Below are 19,921 nucleotides of genomic sequence, written 5' to 3'. Positions count from 1 at the left end.
GCGGAGCATTCTCATGTAACAGAAAGTTTCTGTGGCAGTGTTGCCTTGCATACGAAATGGGATTTGTTTTGAGCAATTGCCGGTAACGTTTGCCATTGAGCACAATTAAGTTAGTTTTCCCTTCCTTATGAATTCCATCCCAAACAGAACCATCTCTAGCCATCACAGTACCAACAACGCAATTCTCCCGAAACGTTCGCCCTATTTGCGCCTCACTCACACTCTTCCGTCAGATCTATGGAGCCAAAACATGGATTCATCAGTACAGATAACGTGACTCCAGTATCTCAAAGTGCGACGGCAACGTTGCTGCCTCATGCTAGCCGTCTTTGCTTCCTTAAGTCACTAAGCAGGGGTCGGTGAACAGGTCGGTATGCTTTTAGACCCCGACTGAGCAATCGTCTATTCGTAGTACTGCAGAAAACATTTATCTTGTTTTGCCATTGAAAGTGTAGCATTGGAGCCGATTTCATCCGGTTAATTCTACGAATACGGTACGATCTGCGGGGAAATGTCTTTCATGGCCTCCCAGGCGATGCTTTTGGTTTCACAGTTCTTCTCTGTTCATGCGCCGGAGGATTTTTGACATAGTACCTTAGTGCATATTGAAGTGCAATTTCGGCTAGGTGAAATCAGCGCGGCGCAAGCCTAATATCTGTCATTCTATGTGCTCTGGAACTCATGGTGTTGTCTTGTTGAGAAATATTGATGAGCTGGCTTTTAGGACATACAGTTGAAGCGATGTGCATACCCACCCTTCGTGATACTCGTTTACTTTAATCGATATTTAAACAATATATACCAGCTGTTGGTTTAAACAGTTTCAAGGTTTTTCATATCCGATGAAAGAAATATAGATGTATAGTGACAGAAAAATTACAGCTAATTGAAATAGACCAGTTCCAATTTCAATACAAATTTAGGTAGGCTACTGAGTAGTGTAAATAGCTTTCTTGGTAGAAATCTGCCCTACATTATACCAATGTATCCTACGTAACTACCACAGAACACCTGTATGATCTTTTGGATACTGTCTTTTAAGTTTGAATAGCTGTCAATTATGATGACCTTAACCTCTAACGGTCAAGTAAATGCAACTCACTGAGACCATTTAAATCATTGTTAAACAATTTTTATACTGGTACATTTTCAAGTTTATATTTGAGGGTATCTTATATACACAGTCACTGTAAACCAAAAAATAAATAAATAAATAAATAAAAAATGATACTCGTATTTACAATCATTTTATAACATTTCTTAAGCAATTAAAAAAAAAACTGTTTAATATTAAGAAGGTTCTTAGAAGGACTGGTGCATGCATTAATATTGCAAGTTGAAAACATGGTGATTTTGCAAAAGTGTAATGAATAATACCCTTAAAGCAATCTCAGTTGAACAATGTACGAGCATCAAATTCTTCTTAAAAAGTTTCAGCATTCAGTTTAGTTAAGTAATTGAAGCTAAAAATAGGCTTGGTCTAAGAATATTTAAATAAAATGAACAGTGTTATCTAATCAGAAACAAGTAAATAACTTGTATATAGAATACAAACTACCAAAACACACTGGCGGATGGTATAACATAGAGGTTAAGGTCATCATAATTGACGGCTATTCAAACTTAAAAGGGAACGTCCAAAAGATGACACAGGTGCTCTGAAGTAGTTGAGTAGTACACATTGGTATAATGTAGGACAGGTTTCTACCTTACATAAATTAGTATTGAAACTGGAACTGGTCTATTTCAATTAGCTGTAAACTATTCCATACTTATGGTCAAGCGTATAAGTCTTCGATCCCAAGTACTGTGAAGGTGTTTTATTATATATCATCTTTCCTGTTAACAGTTTCTGGAGTCATAATTAATTAGTTTGAATAAATTTGAAGTATGGTATTATTCCTCAGACTCAAACTAGTAAGAACACTTTATTTCAATTCGGCATGCATAAGCTCTAGTGAGCTTTTAACCGAATATAAAACAAAAGACAAAATAAACGAGACAATTCATCGCAAACACAAGGCATATCAGCAAAGAATTCCAAACACAAGACATATCAGGACATAGCAAAGAATTCCAAACACAAGACATATCAGGACATAGCAAAGCATTGCAAACACAAAGCATATCAGGACATAGCAAACAATTCCAAACACAAGACATATCAGGACATAGCAAAGAATTCCAAACACATGTCATATCAGGACATAGCAAAGAATTCCAAACACAAGACATATCAGGACATAGCAAAGAATTCCAAACACAAGACATATCAGGACATAGCAAAGCATTGCAAACACAAAGCATATCAGGACATAGCAAAGAATTCCAAACACATGTCATATCAGGACATAGCAAAGAATTCCAAACACAAGACATATCAGGACATAGCAAAGAATTCCAAACACAAGACATATCAGGACATAGCAAAGCATTGCAAACACAAAGCATATCAGGACATAGCAAAGAATTCCAAACACAAGACATATCAGGACATAGCAAAGAATTCCAAACACATGTCATATCAGGACATAGCAAAGAATTCCAAACACAAGACATATCAGGACATAGCAAAGCACTGCAAACAAAGCAAATAATTTGTATTTAATGACGACGAGCATCCAAATGACAATGTGTCGCTGGATTTTCAATGTCATCCAAACACAACATCAATATGCAAGTTAATAAAACATGCATAGTTATCAACTAAGAGGTGCTACATAAGCTCTCATAAAGTGCTTTAATTTTGTAGTGTTGTCCTGTTGTTCTTATCACTAATCAAAACTTTTAAACAAATCTTTGTGACTTTGACCCTTACTTAGAAAAGTTGAACAGGCCATCTTACCTTATTTGAATACCTTCTTTATGGGTGTTATTAAAGATGGAGCTATTTCTAGATGTTCCGGTCTTGACTGGTGTAATGCTTGTTTATTTCTCTCAGTTCCGACAACCACTTAATAAATTGGCTGTCCATGGGTATTTTATTTGGGAAAATACTTCACTCTATTCTGTTCTATTCTTAAATTACATTAACATGGACATTTTAATTTTCAAATGGTATGTAAATTTATAGGGCTTTTTAAAATCAGTTTGCAGATTGTTCTTTGAACTGTATTATTGACGTCATTATCATTATTTTCTCAGTTATTAATAGGCTGTGCATTTAGTATTTACATTTATAATATTTTCCATTTTGTGCCAGGTTGTACGTGGTTGGCAGTGACTGACCAAAGAGACGCTTACCGCCTGGGCCCCTTTTCTCGTCAATAATCATAAATCAGGTTAATATCATCTTTCAATGGGTAACTTAATCGTGGATATACTTAAGGCCATCCATGCATGGTTTCCTAATAAGGGGCGCCAAAAAAAAAAAAAAAAGAAAATGAATCGCCGAGCGGAACGAGTCGCTATTTGGGGGATGTGATTTGATAAAAAAAAAACTAGTTGAGAGATTTTCATTCCTATTTGAATACACACATGGTACTTCTGTCAACAGTCTACTGCAACAGAAGTAATGCTTTTGAAGACAAGGTTATCCACCCTAGGAGACAACAATTAATGTATGTTAAAACAATAAAAAATGAAGTAGAAACGAATCTAAAGTAATGAAAAGATGTGTCTAGTCCATGTTAACTTTTTTATTTGGAATGTAAGAACACAAGCCCCCGGGTACAGATCAAGGGGCCAGGGTTTTTCTGATATCAAAACTGTAGTTATACTAAAGCGTTCGATATTGAACCCCAATATTTACACGCGAAGCGCAGCTAGATACGCCAACAGATGTCGAACCCTGAACAGATGGGACAAATAAGGATACAAAATTCAAGTTTGATACAGCTCTTAATTTTTATTGTGGTTAAATGTATGACACAGGATAATAGTTTACCCTGAATGGATACGGTCAAATAACTTTAATACTTAAAGTAAGACTTTAAATAGATAACATAAACAGATAAACAGATGGACGGACAAAGTGTTTTCTATGGATCCCAGAATTTTGTCTCTGTATCTGTAGTGAACGATAAACGACTCCAAAAGCCTTTATTGAAATCAAAAGCCTAGATCTAAAGAAAGAAACAGATTATGATTGGATGAAGTAAATTCCCCAATATTTGAATGAATCAAGTCATATAACTCAAAAACATAAAATACAAAATGTATAAAAAAAAGGAAGCTTACATGTATAGAAATAAACTATTCAACAATGTTTCAATAAAATTGCTCGAAGCATTTTCAGGTTATTTCGAAAATATGGAAATGCCCCCCTTTTATATAAATAAAGTCAGATTGGTTACCTGTCTTTCTTTGGATTTACAGAATTTCGACTTTCGAATTAAATCCCGTCCTAACTTCACAAACTTAACATGTGAAGAAAAATTGTTTTTGGTAATGAACTTGGAAAATATAGATATTCTTACTAGTTTATGTACATTTATAATGAAGTAACTGGCTACTTACTTTACTTTTACACATTGTTAGTTTGTTTTCATAAGGCACGAGGAGATTTAATTAATAGGGTAAAATCATCCTTTAATTACCGTAGTACGCATTTCAAATGCCCATCACCCCATGACGAATCCCTACTATTATATTATCTATAGCATAATTTATATTACTTTGTAAACATACTCAGGTACACATTTGCATATTTTTTTTATTGTCAACTCAATATTGTTATAGAGTCATATACGTTTGTAGTGTTATTGTGTCCTTAGTGGGCCATTGAGTTGGATCTTATAGACTTTGAACATTGACATGGGTCAAGTTCTGACTCCACAAGACCCCAGCTTGCCTGGCAAATCCAAGCAATCGTGGACTAATACATATTCACCCAGTGATTTATATTACTTAATCAGGGCAGGATCCAGACACTTTGAAAGGGGGTGTCAGTCGAGGTTCCTCAGAAAAAGGGTGTGCTAGAACATATATTGCCATTTTTTGTCAAATTTACCCATGAAAATGACAAATTTTCCATTAAAATGGGGGTGCCAACCCCCTGCACCCCGTCTGGATACGCTACTGTTTATTTCGGACTTCTTTCTCTACAAGAATCTTTACAATAGACAACCAAAATCCTTGTTATGATAAACATTCCGAAAAGCAAAGAATATTTGGTCTAGTAATCAAATGGTCACAAAAGGATCAAGTCAGGGATTCAGTAATCGCATAATCAAATATCAAGTTACATTCACGATCAAAGAGAAATAACTCTAATTTAAAAATCGGAAAACATGAGTCACGTTTTTGGTGAGAATACGACGATATCAACGAGAAAATGGCTTCCGAAGGGAAATCGAAAACTGTTGTTTATAGATTTGTATTTGAATCATTGTGTACATAGCAGAAAATGACTTGAAACTGAGTAAAATTTTTAGTTAACCCCTAAGAAAACAGTTTTAGTATGGGGTCCCACATAATAGACATCTTGCGTCAAGGAATATGGGCATCAATCACTGGAGGCTGGTTTTACGACCCACATCAAAGCATCTTTTCGAACACATTTCATCTTTACTTGTGGATGTCGTTACTAGTCTTCCCGCTCATTCTTCATCTTGTAAGTAATGATGTTGTCAGTACACATATATACAATGAATTGTTACATTTACTATACTGTTAGTAGGAGGGATAATGCTGGCTTTACTTCCTTTTTTTTGAATAATATGAAACTTACTGACCCATACGGCCATAGTCACACTGACAACTAACACGATTTACATTTCACAAGTAGTGAAATGTTTGAAGAATGTGAATGTCACTTGATGTAGTTGATGTGGTACATCAGTGTATATAATTGAAGATTCTGATCTGAACAAATAGATATAAGGAGATTGTTATGTATATGGCAAACATGTCAAACTGAGAACAACCCCACCAGGATGAAAAATGTCAGCTTATGCAGTTTCGATCCCAATTCTTTCCATGCAGGGTTGAGGACTACAGTACATCATAAGTCATACAAAAAGAACACAACCCATGTCATGCAGAAACCTGTTGTTAAATATAGTGTATCAGTTACTTTGTAAAGTTCCCATGAGTGAACAGTGGCGTAGCTAGAGTTAATTAATGTGTACGGCTATTTTACAGCATGGGGTCTGGGGGCTGCTAAAGGCCCCCATTGGGTCCAGGAGGGCGAAGCCCCCGGAAGCTCCAGGGATTTAGGAAACGTAGACGATGTTTGTTATTGAGAAAATACCCCAAAAAGCAAGGACTCAACGCAGTTAAGATCTTTAAAAATAATCTTAGGAAATTGAATTTTGGTGATTCTTGTATATTTGCCTGAGGGATTGTTCACTTAATGTTTTATGTTGTGCCATTTTCCGGTATCCTTCCGCTGTCAGTGATTTGATTATATTAGCAAGTTGAGATTCATTAAATAGAGAAATGTTTAAATTTTTGTATTATATAGAGCAACTACAAGTGTCAACTATTGGTATCAAAACATGCAAATGAAAAAAAAAACATCATGCAGATATCAATCAACGTCTTTACTGGTTTTAGAAGAGTTTACAGTTCTAGTCAGTCTAATAAATAAGGGTCATCTTCCTGTTTTTGCGTGGTGTAAAATTGTCAATTACTTTACACTTATAGGAACTTCCTGGTGAATGTGCAACAACCCTAATGATTTTTTGTTGTTGATGTGTACGTCCGGGCGTTTTGATGTAAATGTTGCTATGTGCCTGGTGAATCAATGTAAATACCAAAAAATGCTATCTGTAATGATTTGACATCAATATTTATATCATAACTACAAATGTATATTCCTCACAAATGTGTCTATCCAATGGTTTTAATATTCAACTTATTGGGTGAGTATTGAGCTTTCTGTGTTTTTTGAAGAATATTGTCATAAAATATAGGGTGGAAGTTACTGGCACATATTAATTGTTTACAAGTACATCTGTGAGAATGACTTTCTTGTATCAGCTAAAATTTTGTGCATGTTTTTACGAGCTTGTGATATTGAAAACCTTGATGTAGTAATTTTTTGGTTAGAAAGATTTGTTTTGTTAAAATCCAAAACAAATACATTTGTATGAGCAAATCCAACCAATTGCGATATGTAAACACCATATGATGGTGAGAAGGGGACATCACCGTCTATTGAAGGAAAGTTAACAATAGGAAATGAAAAATCATTTCTTTTATTGTATACATGTATTTGAGTATTGATACATTCTACATTGTATATTCATCCAATAACTAGTAAATACATGTATATACAAATGTAGTATATAAGCGTACAACTGCTTTTATGCATTGATATTTACAGATTGCATAAAAAAATAATACAAGGGGGATGCAATGTATATGAAGAAAAAGTCATTGTTGCTGTCAAAAGATCTTGTTTTATAACGAATTGAGATTTATCAAATGAGTACCTAAGTTTGATTGAAGTAGTTTGTGGTCATAATGAAGCACAACAGTAGATACATTTGTATTTAAACCTCAGCATGCTTACTTGCATTTAGAAAAAAAAAAAATGTAACTCTTAGTCATAGTTCAAAGGTTTGATTTGTGTAGATTATGGATTATCCTCCCTTATACATGTATCAAGTTTATTCTTGATAATTGATTATTGAATTCAGTATCAATCAATGCATTTCACAGGTATCATGAATGTATTGGAATTGATGCTCATGTTTAATTTATTGTTTCATCCAGGAAATTATATTGGAATCACCTTGTCTGTCTGTCCGTCATTCCGTTCATCAACATTTTAGTTACAAAATTCTTGGCTCCCACAGGACAGATTGATGTCAAATTTGGTATGTGGCTTTATATTCATTTTGTAGACAAGGTGTACACTGTACATTATAAACCATTTTGGTTGCTGTGTAAGCTATCAACATCTTTTCTGTGGGATTTCCCTAATTTTCACTGTATGGAATGGTAGTGAAAATTTTTATCACTAAATCTTAGCTCCTACAGGATGGATTGATTTCAATTTTTTTATGAGGATTTATATAAAAGGTGCACAGGTTGTAAGCTGTATTAGTTGTTGTCTGGTATCAGCTTCATGTATATGTACAAGTAGAAGTATATCTAGCAAAGCAATGCATACAACTTTATGTAAAGTGTTGAGCACATGGACTACATATACATGTATCTTGATTCCCTTTCATATTTCATTAGCTTTAAATTGGAATGATTGCTTATACCAATTGTCCATTTCAGACCCTTGTACCATCACTAATTGTTTGGACTGTTTACTGTTGTGTAATTGGAGCTGCCTTTACTATTATCAAAGTATTCAACTATCAGCTACATCACATGTTTGATACCAGTGAGGTCATTGAGGAAAAATCAGACAAAAATGAAGAGGAAAACAAAGAAAACAAAACAACACAGGCTGGGTGAGTGTATTTATACACAAGCATTTAGGTTTTGCAAATGGACTTCCCAATTCAATGTTAGTAACCTAAAGCAAGGATTTGTTAAATTCTTTTGAAGTGAAGAAATGCATCTTCTACATATAAATTTACAGTCGACCTAGGAGAGATTTTGTATTGGCCACCGATATTCCAGAATAGTAGATTTTGATTGAGACTACATTTGTAGTTATTTTCTTTTGTTACTGGTCCAATTATAGTATACTGGTAGAAAAAAAATACTCCAACTTTTTTTTTCCATTCTAATAACTCCTTAGTTTTGATGGACAGATCTACAGATTATAATCAGCACTTTATTATTGTAAACAAACAGTTGTGGTCTTGTCAAATTAGTATCTGCATTATAAACCTCTCAAGACCTTGGTCTTGATCTTGGTAAACCCATATGTCAATTTTAACACAGACACATTTTGATATAAAAATAGATAGTTACAGTACAGTATAAAATGCTTCATCACAAAGTTTTTAAATTAGATTATCATAATGTTCTAATTATGATAGAAATCAATTGTTTTAATTAAGAAAAATTTGTCCTTTATAGTTTCAATTTAAACAATGTATTTCTAACACATCCATATTTTGTGATATTGCACATTTTTTTGTTATGATTACAAGTGATATTGTGTGTTTGACTCCTCCACATTATGTAAATCTTTTAAATGTTTCATAAATGCATAGAGCTGCTGCCGTTGAATGATATTAATGCTGATCATTGACTGTTTTTTCAGATCCAGTAGCAATTCAGTACCAGTCCCTATGTCTATTGAAGGGGAGACAATCGAACTGTCCTCCATCAGAAGAGTTGATGACAATATGAACATATCAGAACCTAGCAACTCGAGTGTAGATAAAAATATACAGGTTGATGGTAGTCTTATCAGTAAGCAAGGTATGCATTATTGATGAGTCCTGTTTAAACAAAACATGTGACTGAAGAATATTTTGTAACATTTGGAGTCAATTTTTGGGCAGACTATATATTTTCTTGACCAACCAAATGTAACTTTTGTACTGGATTAGTGTATGACCTACTCAAACCCTTACACTGAATAAAAGAATATAAAAAGTTTCTGTCAACTGTTCCATTAAATCATTTACTACGGATAATTTAGTCAGATCTCTGCGTACAGAACTAGAAAAACTGAGCAAAGTTGACTTGGTGATACCCCTTCTCCCCCCCTAGAAAACCCCAAAAGTCTTTTAGGTGAAAAAAAAAATAGGGGGTGCACAATGGCACCATGTGATAAAGAGTGCGTGTGAAAGTTTCAGCAAATTCCATTCAGCGGTTTTAGTGGAGCTGCCAATAAGAACGGGGGATGGTTGAATGGACAGACATTATAATGACGATATACCTCCCTTTTTTTCAAGCTTTGGGCATAATAAAAGAATGTGTATTGAACTGAAATGTATTGATTTTTATAGATCAGTTCACTTTTTGACAGCTACATATATAAGTTAATATTCTATGAGGTCAGTCACAGAAGGAGTAGAATAGGAAACCAGTGTTGAATTACTTTTGAACCATTTGAAAGACATTAGTCAGTAATGTTATACATAGGATTATTATAAACTAATTAAATATGAAAATAATAATTGTGCATGATCTAAGATAAAGGTTCACAATTTAGGTAAAGGAATCCAGGCTCCGTTAGCAGAACATGAAAAAGATTGTATTGATCAACAACCGGATGATGCACTAAAGCAGACCCATGACTTTGGTACTATTAGTTCAAAGGGTAATAAAACCTCCTATACATTATTTTGATACAGGGATGATTTTTTTTCGCTATTTCAAAGCCAGATTTTACCTTTACGATTCTTTTTTTCCTGTATACTTACTTCCGATTTTGCCAATTTCCGCTTTGTTTGTAGACCTCGTAAAATCATCCCTGTTTATATGAACTTGTATGGATAAAGTTGTGTGATCATAAAGTCCACTTATGCCTATGGGATAGTGTACATGGCTTATGGTATCGTGAAATGAGATTGTTTTATCGTGTAATTTTAATGTATTGGTAATATTACAAACAATATGCCATCAACATGGTTAGTAGGTATGGTGCAATAGTAGATATTTTGCGTTCACTGGGGGAGGGTAGTCAATGAACATGCTTGATTTACACTTCCGTGTGGAAAATTCTTTTGTTCTACCTCAAGCCCTACCTCTTCGAAATATATGTCATGAATGCTCATCGATTACCCTGCAGTCATCAAGAATGGGTATTTTGTTGGAGATAATGAGTAGAACAGGCCATAAGCCATGAGCCAAGACACAAAATATGCATCAAATCAACAAGAGGATAGGGTTATAGAACTAATAAAGGTGCATGGGTTATATTTAAGTAACTTAAGTTCTCATTAGGATTGTACTTGATGAGGGTATATTTGTAATCAAAAATCATTTTTTGATATATGGTACCTACTAAAATCCTCATTGTATAATTTTTACAAATTGGTTCTACTGCTTTGTAGAAGACAGTTCAGACAAAGATATGGCAGGTGGTAGTCAGATAACTACAACAGCCCATGTGGAGGTCAATCACCATCTCTCTGATGGGGAAGTTGAGGAAGGGGAAGTGAAACAATCTAATTTCAAGCGAGAAGACTCAGATTCTGATGTATCTCCCCATGGTAAACATAGAATTAAAAAGAGAAGAAAGGCAGTAAGGAGGGCACAAAGTGCTGCAGAGTGTAGAGAATATTATCGGGAAAAGCCAAAACAAAATAGATCAAATATGTCCCTACCTCAAGGGACTAAATTATCAGATATAAAAATAGACATATCTGAGGAGATTACTGGTGGAAATATTTTTAGACCAAGGAGTGAGTGTATTATCAGACAAAGGAGGCCAAGTACAAGCAATAGTAAACCGAATATTGAAATGACAATTGTTGAACTTGAGTCTAGTCCTAAACATAACAGACGCGATGATCTTCTTGAGAAAATGGATGCAGAGAATGACGAGAGACCTAAATATAGAAGAAGTATGTCTGAGGACCGTGTTTTTGTGCCATTTAACCCAAAACCCTATAGTTCCCCATTGACACAGGACACAAACATTAAAACTTCTCAAAAAGAGGACATTGATAATTGTAAAATGAAGGAAACGAAAAAAGGAAAAGAAAGTTTGGATAAAAAGGAAAAATCTTTATCCTCCCAGCAAAAGGAACTCAACTCTACAGATGTCCAAGTTCCAAAGAAAGAAAAAGTGTACAAAAAGAAAGCACGACCTAATAGTGCTGGTGATATTAACAAGCTTGATAAAGTTAAAATGGAAAAAGCTGGTTTTAATTTAAGTGCTAAACCCAAAGATTTGCCTCTGAAACAGTCAATAAAAAATGCTGAGGGAACATCCCAGAAAAGCAGTACCGTTGGTCTAGATTGGCTGTTTAGTACAGACAGTGATTCAATATCTTCTGGAGAGGGTAAGGTCAAAGGTCATAGGACCAAAGAGGTTAAAATTTCATTAAAAACCCTGTTATATTTTTTTCATTAAAGTTTCTTTTCCTCTTTCAAATGACAAATTTGAAATAGAAACAAGTAAAGAATAATCTCTTCCATGTACTTGTACTAAGTAATACCAGTACTTCAAAATTATATTTTTAAATTTTTTTTGGTTTTAGAAATATAAGTAGAGGTGTGTTCTTTACAAATTCTCAGTAGTTTGTAGGATTTTCACTGCAAATTATGCAGTAAGGTTTGTGTATTCTTAAAAGAAATAAAGTAATGATTGGGGTGAGTCACAAAGTTCAAGATTATGATGGCCAATTGCCACCAAATGCAATAATGTACATGCATAATGCATTATGGTAAAACCTATGGAATGATAAAGAGAGTAAGTAACAATTTATTTGTTGATATACATGTAAATATCAACATTTGAAAATCTAATCGAAAGCAGAAATATAATCAAGAACTAAACATGTACTAAATCACCCTACTTTGATTTCAACATTTTCTTTATTTAGTTGATCCAGGTCATCACAGAGATCGTTTCATGTCAGATTCCTCTAGCACTGTAACTAATGAAGGTGACAGTGCTTCAGAGACTAGTCCTAGTTTTATGACACAAATTGACAGATTTAGAGAAACAGACACCCCTAGTACACCTAGTCCAGATGAATTAGAAATCATGAGACAACAGGGAGCAATACCAAAACGACCTGTTGCTCGGCCATTACCTCCTATACCAAAGTCAACTCCAGCTGGTGAGTGGGGAAAACTTTAAAAAAATCCAAATGCCATACTGAAAAAATATCCCATGAATTTTGCATTCTTTTTACTTGGAAGTCATGTGACTTCTGAGTCTTATACAAGGGTCCAGATATTTTGACAGCCCATGCCAGACATTTGATCAAACTTCAGCAGACTTTTGTGTCAGTCTTTTACATGCTCAGACTGAAAATAAACTTAAAGAAAACTTTTTTACGTAGTTATTTTAATATAAAATTGGAAATTGTGTTATTTCATCACATATTCGACTTCGGTTTCGACCACACGTGGACGTTCTAACATGTAAACAAAACGTTGTATCTCTTGGACTTTTACATCACATAGGCTAACAGCCGAAAACTTCCGAGTAAGGAAAAAAATGATGATTATTTATAAAAGAAAATCGAAAATCGCAAACACATTTTGTATATTGATTTAAATGGTCTGTTGACTTCTGTGTTAAAAAGATTCAATCGATGAATTAATAATTACAAACTACGACTGATTCATAGTTTCAGTTCCATTGCTTTCGTTACCTCTGAAGAAGGATTTATATATATCTATATTTAACTCCTTGCTCTGAAAAATCGATGGGAAAATGGAGGACTTGTCGATCTTTTTTCTTAATTAATCAACTAATAAATGTATGAAAATTCTCCGAGTTACTTCAAATAATTCGTATACGCAATGGGGCTGCACGTGTACCATTAATTTAATTATGCAATCAACTAATCAGTTACAGGTAAATCACAGTCACAGGTGGCTGCACATCAGCTCAAATTGACACACACGGTTGACACCTGTCAAATAATTTCCAATAAACAATTAGGAGACTAGTAGTCAGGATGTTTATACAGTAATAAAACCCCACACAGACTATAATTTGTAAGGGTTGACAATTTTTTATGTTGGATATTGGAAAATGGTCGTCGGTCATTTCCATAATTTGTCAGTCAATGACCGGCATTTTTGACCGTTTCTGGACCCATGGTCTTATAACCATCTGATGTCGATCAAAATGACTTTTGGTTGATAACCGCTTTAAAAGTACTTCCATCGCAACAGAAATATGGCAGATGAATATTAAAATGTATCAAATTAAATTATTTCGTATAAATACATGGCCCGTTTTTACAATATACGACTGAAATTATATTTTCATAATTGATTGTCAAAGAAAAATTCAAATACATATATAGAAGTTTTAACTATATCGTATTAATCAATATATGGAGTCCACATGATTAGCTATGTTTAAACCTAAATAGGTTGTAAAGATTACACTTTGAGAAACAAAATAAAAACGAAATGAAACGAAGCAAAATAAAATAAAACAAAATTGTGTGGATGCGTGGTTTTACTAGAGGTGAAAGTGCTGATCCCGTTGTAAATAATTAGTCTTTTTGGAAATACAGAAAGAACAAATTACCATCAGTGGATTATTAAGTTTTTAAAATACTTATAAATATCTCATGACTTCATAGGTTCAATGCTGTTGGCACTTTGATTTATTTAAAACAATACAGTTATCTATACTTTATGTTGCATTTTCTAATTTGAAAATTGTAAAAAAAATGTTAAGGGATATGAGAAAGTTTCTAAAGGTTGGATATTGTCCCAGCTGGTATTGCTTTTTCAAATTTAGAAAAAGTTCAGCATTTTCATTAGATAAGTTGTGTCTCTTGTTTTAAAAACACCAACTGAAATCAGAGAGGTTTTTTTTTTCATTTTCATGAGAAGTACACTGATAAAAATTATATATAAATGATGACATAGTTGATAGGCCATTAAAAAACAGCTTGTGTTTACAGAGAATATATATGACAAACAAAAAAAAACATATGTTGAAAAAAGAAATGCAGGAAGTATATGGTTTAAAAATTTGGTGTTTTGTAGATGAGAGTGCTGCTGGAAGTCCATCCTCTGGAGAAATACCAGACCCTGAGGATTTCAGACGTAAAATCATTGAGATTCTCAGTGACAACACTTCTGATAATCCAGAACAGATGAAGAAATTGTTTAGAGTTGTCATAGAGGCCAAAGGTATGTATAATTCTAGCCTAAGATATATATGATTAAAAAACAACAATGTTTAAAATGCATATATTTGATATATATGTCAACAAACATAGTCAGTATAGTTACTGCTTCATCAAACAAATGAGTTGATAAAAAAAAAAATGAATAAGTAATTTATCCTACATTTAATTCATTTTCAATTTGACCATGGCCACATTTCAAGAACAGTTTTCCAAAACATGCATTGAACTAACAGTAACTCATTGTTATAGAATTTACAAAAAAAACTTCTTTTCATAAAAACCACCTTTCCCTTAACAGATACCAGCAAGCAGCTAAGCTTACAAAGAACTGTCTGGGCTAAATTTTATTTGCCACATATTACAGAAAATGTGAATTCTAAAGAACTAACCACATATTATAAATTTTAGAATATCTGTGTTTAGTTCTTAAATATAAAATACTTTAACAATTGCTTAAACAGTCTGTATTTCATGCTATAGGTAGATCAGGTAGCAGAGATGGGAGTAGTCCTAGGAGAACGGGCAGTAAGTATACATAACAAAGACAGAATTTTCATCGAGTCATTTAATGAGAAAAGAGTTAAAAGCTATTAGGGCTTGAATATTCTCAATGTTTACACTTTACTTTGTTGTAAGCAAAATCTGAAACACTGATGATATTAGTGATGAAAAGAAGGAAAAATAACAATTACAATTATAAAAAGAGAAATGTTAAATTTGATTTACTTTAAGTATTCTGGTACTGAAATTGAATTATAAGGATTGGCTCTTATACATTTTTGGTCTATTCCAAATAACCTTAATGAACAGGCGCATATTTGAAAATACCCTAATGATGCACCAGGTGATTGAGGTTGTTTCCTTATCCCATAATTGGAAAAATGAGTTGACTAACAGGTTGTCAGTAATTGTATGTACCTTATTTTCATGAACAGGTGCAAGACTTGTTTTGTATCAAAATTGGTACCTTGTACATTTGTATTACTATAAAAATATTTACAATCTTTATTTAAAGGCAAATCAAAAACAGATTGTGGAGAGGACCATGCTGAGGAGAGTAATACAAGGTCAGGAGATCACGATAGGAGATCGTATGACTCTAAATCTGCCTCGCCTACTGAAAGTTCTGCTCTGCTTCCTTCTGTTAGTGTAACCCCATCCTCTTCATCTCACAGTAAACGTCACGGCAGGTAACTATATAGAAAAGGGCTTTATTTGGATAATCTAGTAGCATTTCTAATTTGATGTCAGTTGCTGTAGAGTAGGCTTTGAATATGCTTTATAATCAAGTCCATACCTGTAAACCTCACATTAGGGGGAGACTCTCACACAAAATAGTATGATTTGTCAGAGGTTTTGGTTAAAATTACTTTATTTTCTGTGAAAAATACTAAATAATTGAATTTTTACATGAAAAAATTGCCGGTATGTAAAAATCTCCCACATAAGAAAATTCATGGAGGAGAATTTCTCACATGAACTGTTCCAAAGGTTAACAGGTATGCAAGTCACTCAGTAGTCAGGACATATATATGTGGTTTACCCTTTTCTGTTATCCTGTCATTCTGCAACTAATAGTTTTCTGGGCTTTTTTTCTAAACCTTTGCAAATACTGTGTTGATTTTTGGTATGATATAAACTTAAGATGTAGTATTTTGTTCATATATGTCAAATTGAATAAAACATGACTGTTGTTGCTTTCAAAATTTGATCAACATGCCCTGTTGTGCAGCTAGAAATGCTCAGCAGAAGAGCAAATTTAAAGATTTTTGAATTCGTGTTATGACATAGAACTACAATTCAATTTTTTTTTATTATTCAGGAGTTGTATTAGTTGTCCTTTTGTATCCCTGTAGAAGTACAACTAGTAATGTAATCTGCTGGATTCAGTTCAACCATTGAAATAAATTTCCAATGAAATATTACATTTATCAGGAAAACAAACATGAAAATATCAAGTCCATGAATATAATAAGATGTATACTAAAACTGTTTAGCTGCACACTGAAAATTAGTAGCTATGAATGCTTTCATACAACATGCTAAATAAGCTGAGAATACAGTGGTAATACTTGGTTTGGATTTAGATTTTTTACTTACTTATGCTCTTAATATTTTCTCTAGTAAAAGACGAGAAAGAGAACGAGGACCAAGAAGGTCCAGACGCAGTGGATTTGGTAGTGAGTCTTCTGCAACTACAAGTAGCAGCACTAACAAATTTCATGCCGCTGCATCTCATGATGACACGTCAGAAGGGGCACTCCATTGGTTCCAGGATGAAAACGGTAAACAAAAAATATCATTGGATTATTTGACAGATTTATATTTATGTGATTCGTCTTGCACAGTTTAAAACTTATTTTTTTCCTTTATGAAATAAGGAGATTCTGCTACCTGGTACATTTACATGATATTTTTCTTAGTTCAGAGGTAATCTCGACACAACTCTGGGTATTAAGATAATGGATCATAAGCTGTACAATATCCTTTCAATTCATATTTTTTAGACTAATTCTAATTTTACAGGAGTGGTCATATACCTTAAATGATATTTTGTACAACCTGTTGTTTACTCTATTGTACATATATATGTACTAGGACTACATTATTTTTTGTCCACTGCTGTATTGCATATTATGACTTTACCATACAATATTTTTCTTTTCCAAGAAGGAAATGGGAAGTTGGAAATTTTATGCCCTGTAAATGTTTACTGTAATAATGGACACAGCAACATTTCAAGAAAACCTTGCAAAAATCTTTCATAAAACATTAAGATATTTAGTCCTTATATTCATGTGTCTACGCTCTTCTCCCGTCATTGTCGACGTCTGCATTACAGGTACATGTTCTCTCTGAGAATGATTAGAATTGCTGAAATTTTGTAGAGAGGCTTGACACAATATGTATACATTTTGTAAATACTTGATCATATACTCACTCAGCCATTTTGAATTTACAAATTTTACATGGGTTATTAAACTTAAACTTCAAATTTTATCGGTAGCACGGGACACATGACTTACTTTTGTTTTTGTGATATTATAAGCTGAGAAAAAAAACCCTGAGACATCAATATGTATTCTTTCAGTAAGATAGATAAGCTTGTTACCCTAGTCACAACAGAATCTCACTCTTTAATTGATCCTAAAACTATCACTGTAGTGTGTCTAATTTATTGTCATTATCAACATTATATTTTGTAGGTAAATGGTACTCCTACAGCTTTGGAGAGAACAGTTCTGGTCTTGCTAATGACACTGCTGGTGGTAATAACTTCTGGGATGAAAGCAGGTAGACTGTTTTCTTTTTCATACTACTTTGTAGCCTAGTTCATGTCGAACATTTAAAGCAATTTATTTCTGTGACAAAACTTGATTTCCTGAAGAAAAACCTGCTTGAACCAAGGAAAGTTGTCTTATGAAAACTGGAAATTATAACTTCCATTTGACTAACTTCTCTTATAAAGGAAAATTATATGTACATGTATTAAATCAAATTTGCATTTTTTTGGTCATACATATATTACTAAATTGTTGAAAAGGTAGACTAATCAATATCTTTTGCATGGTAATTTCAGTAGATGGAGTATATCTTCGAGCTGTTCTGGTTCAACAGTAATGATAGAGGCTAAATCAGAGGGAAAGAAAGATGAACCAGGAGGTTTACACGAACTGGATCTTCCAGGAACGGTATCTCGACAGACAATCGAGGACATTTTATTGAGCCGACGTATGATGTCTGGACATACAGCCTGTGATAGCTCTGCTGATTCTGACTGGTCTGCTGGGAAAGGCAGTGTCAAAGAGCCAAAACCAAACCATTTCTACAAGTTTCAGTACCTTCCAAAGAAATTTTTTAAGATCAGATTTGATAGATTAGCTTTGTTAGCTCTGTTAGACAGGTCAGTTGGTTTGTTCATCTTGTTTTTTATTATACTCTTCAGTTTGATCAACTTTTTCCATTTTCTGACAAATCAAGTTTATCAGTTTAAGATTATTGATAATTGCTTTTACTATCTTTTAAGTGTCAGTCCCTGTAATAATCAGGCAGTAGGTGAAACATGGTATGAACAAACCCATCATTTTGATAATGTTATTTGACTATTTGCACAACCAGAATCATTGAAAACAAGCAAGATTTTCCAAATCATGCCGGACCATTGAGTTGCAATTTCATTGAAATGCACTGGAAATGAACATTTCAAGGGCAGATAACTCTGTCAAAAAACTAATTTTTCTAAGATTCTATTGAAAAATTTCTGAGCAAATCCAATGATCCATAGATCAGATAATGGTCATTTCAAATAGAGAAAGGATCCTTGAGTGATATTTTATTGTCAGATTGGTGGGGTCTTGACATGCATGTTTCTGATTTTTTTTTATTTTGCCTGATTCTTACAAACACTTACACTTAAGATCTTAAACACACAAATAAGGAATTGGGAAATTTTAGATTGTTATCATTTCGTGTTGATTGAAACAATCTATCCATTAAGTATTAATGGAAAATCCACTTGACAGACCCTGATAAGAAAACACAAGTGGTATGTTATTGATAAAGAGTGGAAATATAATATAGATTCTCCTTCAGTCTCGAGGGGATTACTACAAGATTTCTCCACTTGAGATTGTTAAATTTTAGATTTCAACTCATGAGCTTCAGCTAGTGGGCTAAATATTAAATTTCTTCACTCTCGATAGTTAAATTTTACTATCGAGAGTGAAGAAATTTTATAATCCCTGAGAGCATTGGAGGAGAATCTGTTTCTCCCATGAAATCGGCATAAAACTCGGAAATGTGAAATGGTGGGAATACCCTCGCAGAAATTTAATCACTGCCCGGTGGTTAAAAAGTCACATGCATTTTTAATCACCTGCTTAGAATGGGAGAAAAGATCTTCTCAAGTACATGGTATTCACTTTCATACCTTGATTTTGTACTCTCTCTGTTATATAAGAGATCTCAGAAATGAAGATTCTTGTAGTTATATTTTTATTTATTACTTTGTTTCAGAAACCTAACATTGATAGAGAACTGCTTTGCTGTGATAATTGCTGTGTTTGTCGGAGCTGTTGGTGCCCTTGTACTCTCAGCCAACTTTTATTATGATTTCTGGGTTTTTATGTTCTGTTTTGTTATTGCTAGTTGTCAGTATTCTGTAATGAAGGTAAGTCATCGTCAGATGTTCTAATTTAACAATAGACCTTTTTCATATTCTCGACTGCTACATTGTTTTTTTAAATTTTGAGCAAAGGGAAATAATTCTCCAACCC

At 33.6% G+C, this 19,921-nt stretch overlaps 1 protein-coding gene across 3 annotated transcripts in view; it reads left to right on the top strand.

Annotated features, from left to right (window-relative positions):
• Window positions 1-5,250: 5,250 nt before the first annotated feature.
• The window catches only part of LOC148625416 (pecanex-like protein 1), a 44,605-nt gene continuing 29,934 nt past the window's right edge, over window positions 5,251-19,921 (top strand). The window contains exons 1-13 of one of the 3 annotated variants that reach the window (XM_088568932.1): window positions 5,251-5,554; window positions 8,176-8,354; window positions 9,119-9,279; window positions 10,019-10,126; window positions 10,863-11,816; window positions 12,360-12,599; window positions 14,500-14,646; window positions 15,126-15,170; window positions 15,661-15,835; window positions 16,770-16,930; window positions 17,852-17,939; window positions 18,226-18,549; window positions 19,662-19,815. In XM_088568932.1, the coding sequence (XP_088425058.1) occupies window positions 5,402-5,554; window positions 8,176-8,354; window positions 9,119-9,279; window positions 10,019-10,126; window positions 10,863-11,816; window positions 12,360-12,599; window positions 14,500-14,646; window positions 15,126-15,170; window positions 15,661-15,835; window positions 16,770-16,930; window positions 17,852-17,939; window positions 18,226-18,549; window positions 19,662-19,815 (2,889 nt within the window). In that variant the 5' untranslated portion in view covers window positions 5,251-5,401. The remainder of the gene's footprint in view (window positions 5,555-8,175; window positions 8,355-9,118; window positions 9,280-10,018; window positions 10,127-10,862; window positions 11,817-12,359; window positions 12,600-14,499; window positions 14,647-15,125; window positions 15,171-15,660; window positions 15,836-16,769; window positions 16,931-17,851; window positions 17,940-18,225; window positions 18,550-19,661; window positions 19,816-19,921) is intronic. The other 2 variants (XM_088568933.1, XM_088568931.1) reach the window with 2 other exon arrangements.

The sequence above is a fragment of the Perna viridis genome, chromosome 2 (assembly GCF_037379345.1).
Source record: "Perna viridis isolate PV_CMFRI_1.1 ecotype Kerala chromosome 2, ASM3737934v1, whole genome shotgun sequence".
NCBI classification, from domain to species: Eukaryota; Metazoa; Mollusca; class Bivalvia; order Mytilida; family Mytilidae; genus Perna; species Perna viridis.
Note: the sequence above shows the minus strand (reverse complement) of the source record. Positions and strands in the feature narration are given on the sequence as shown.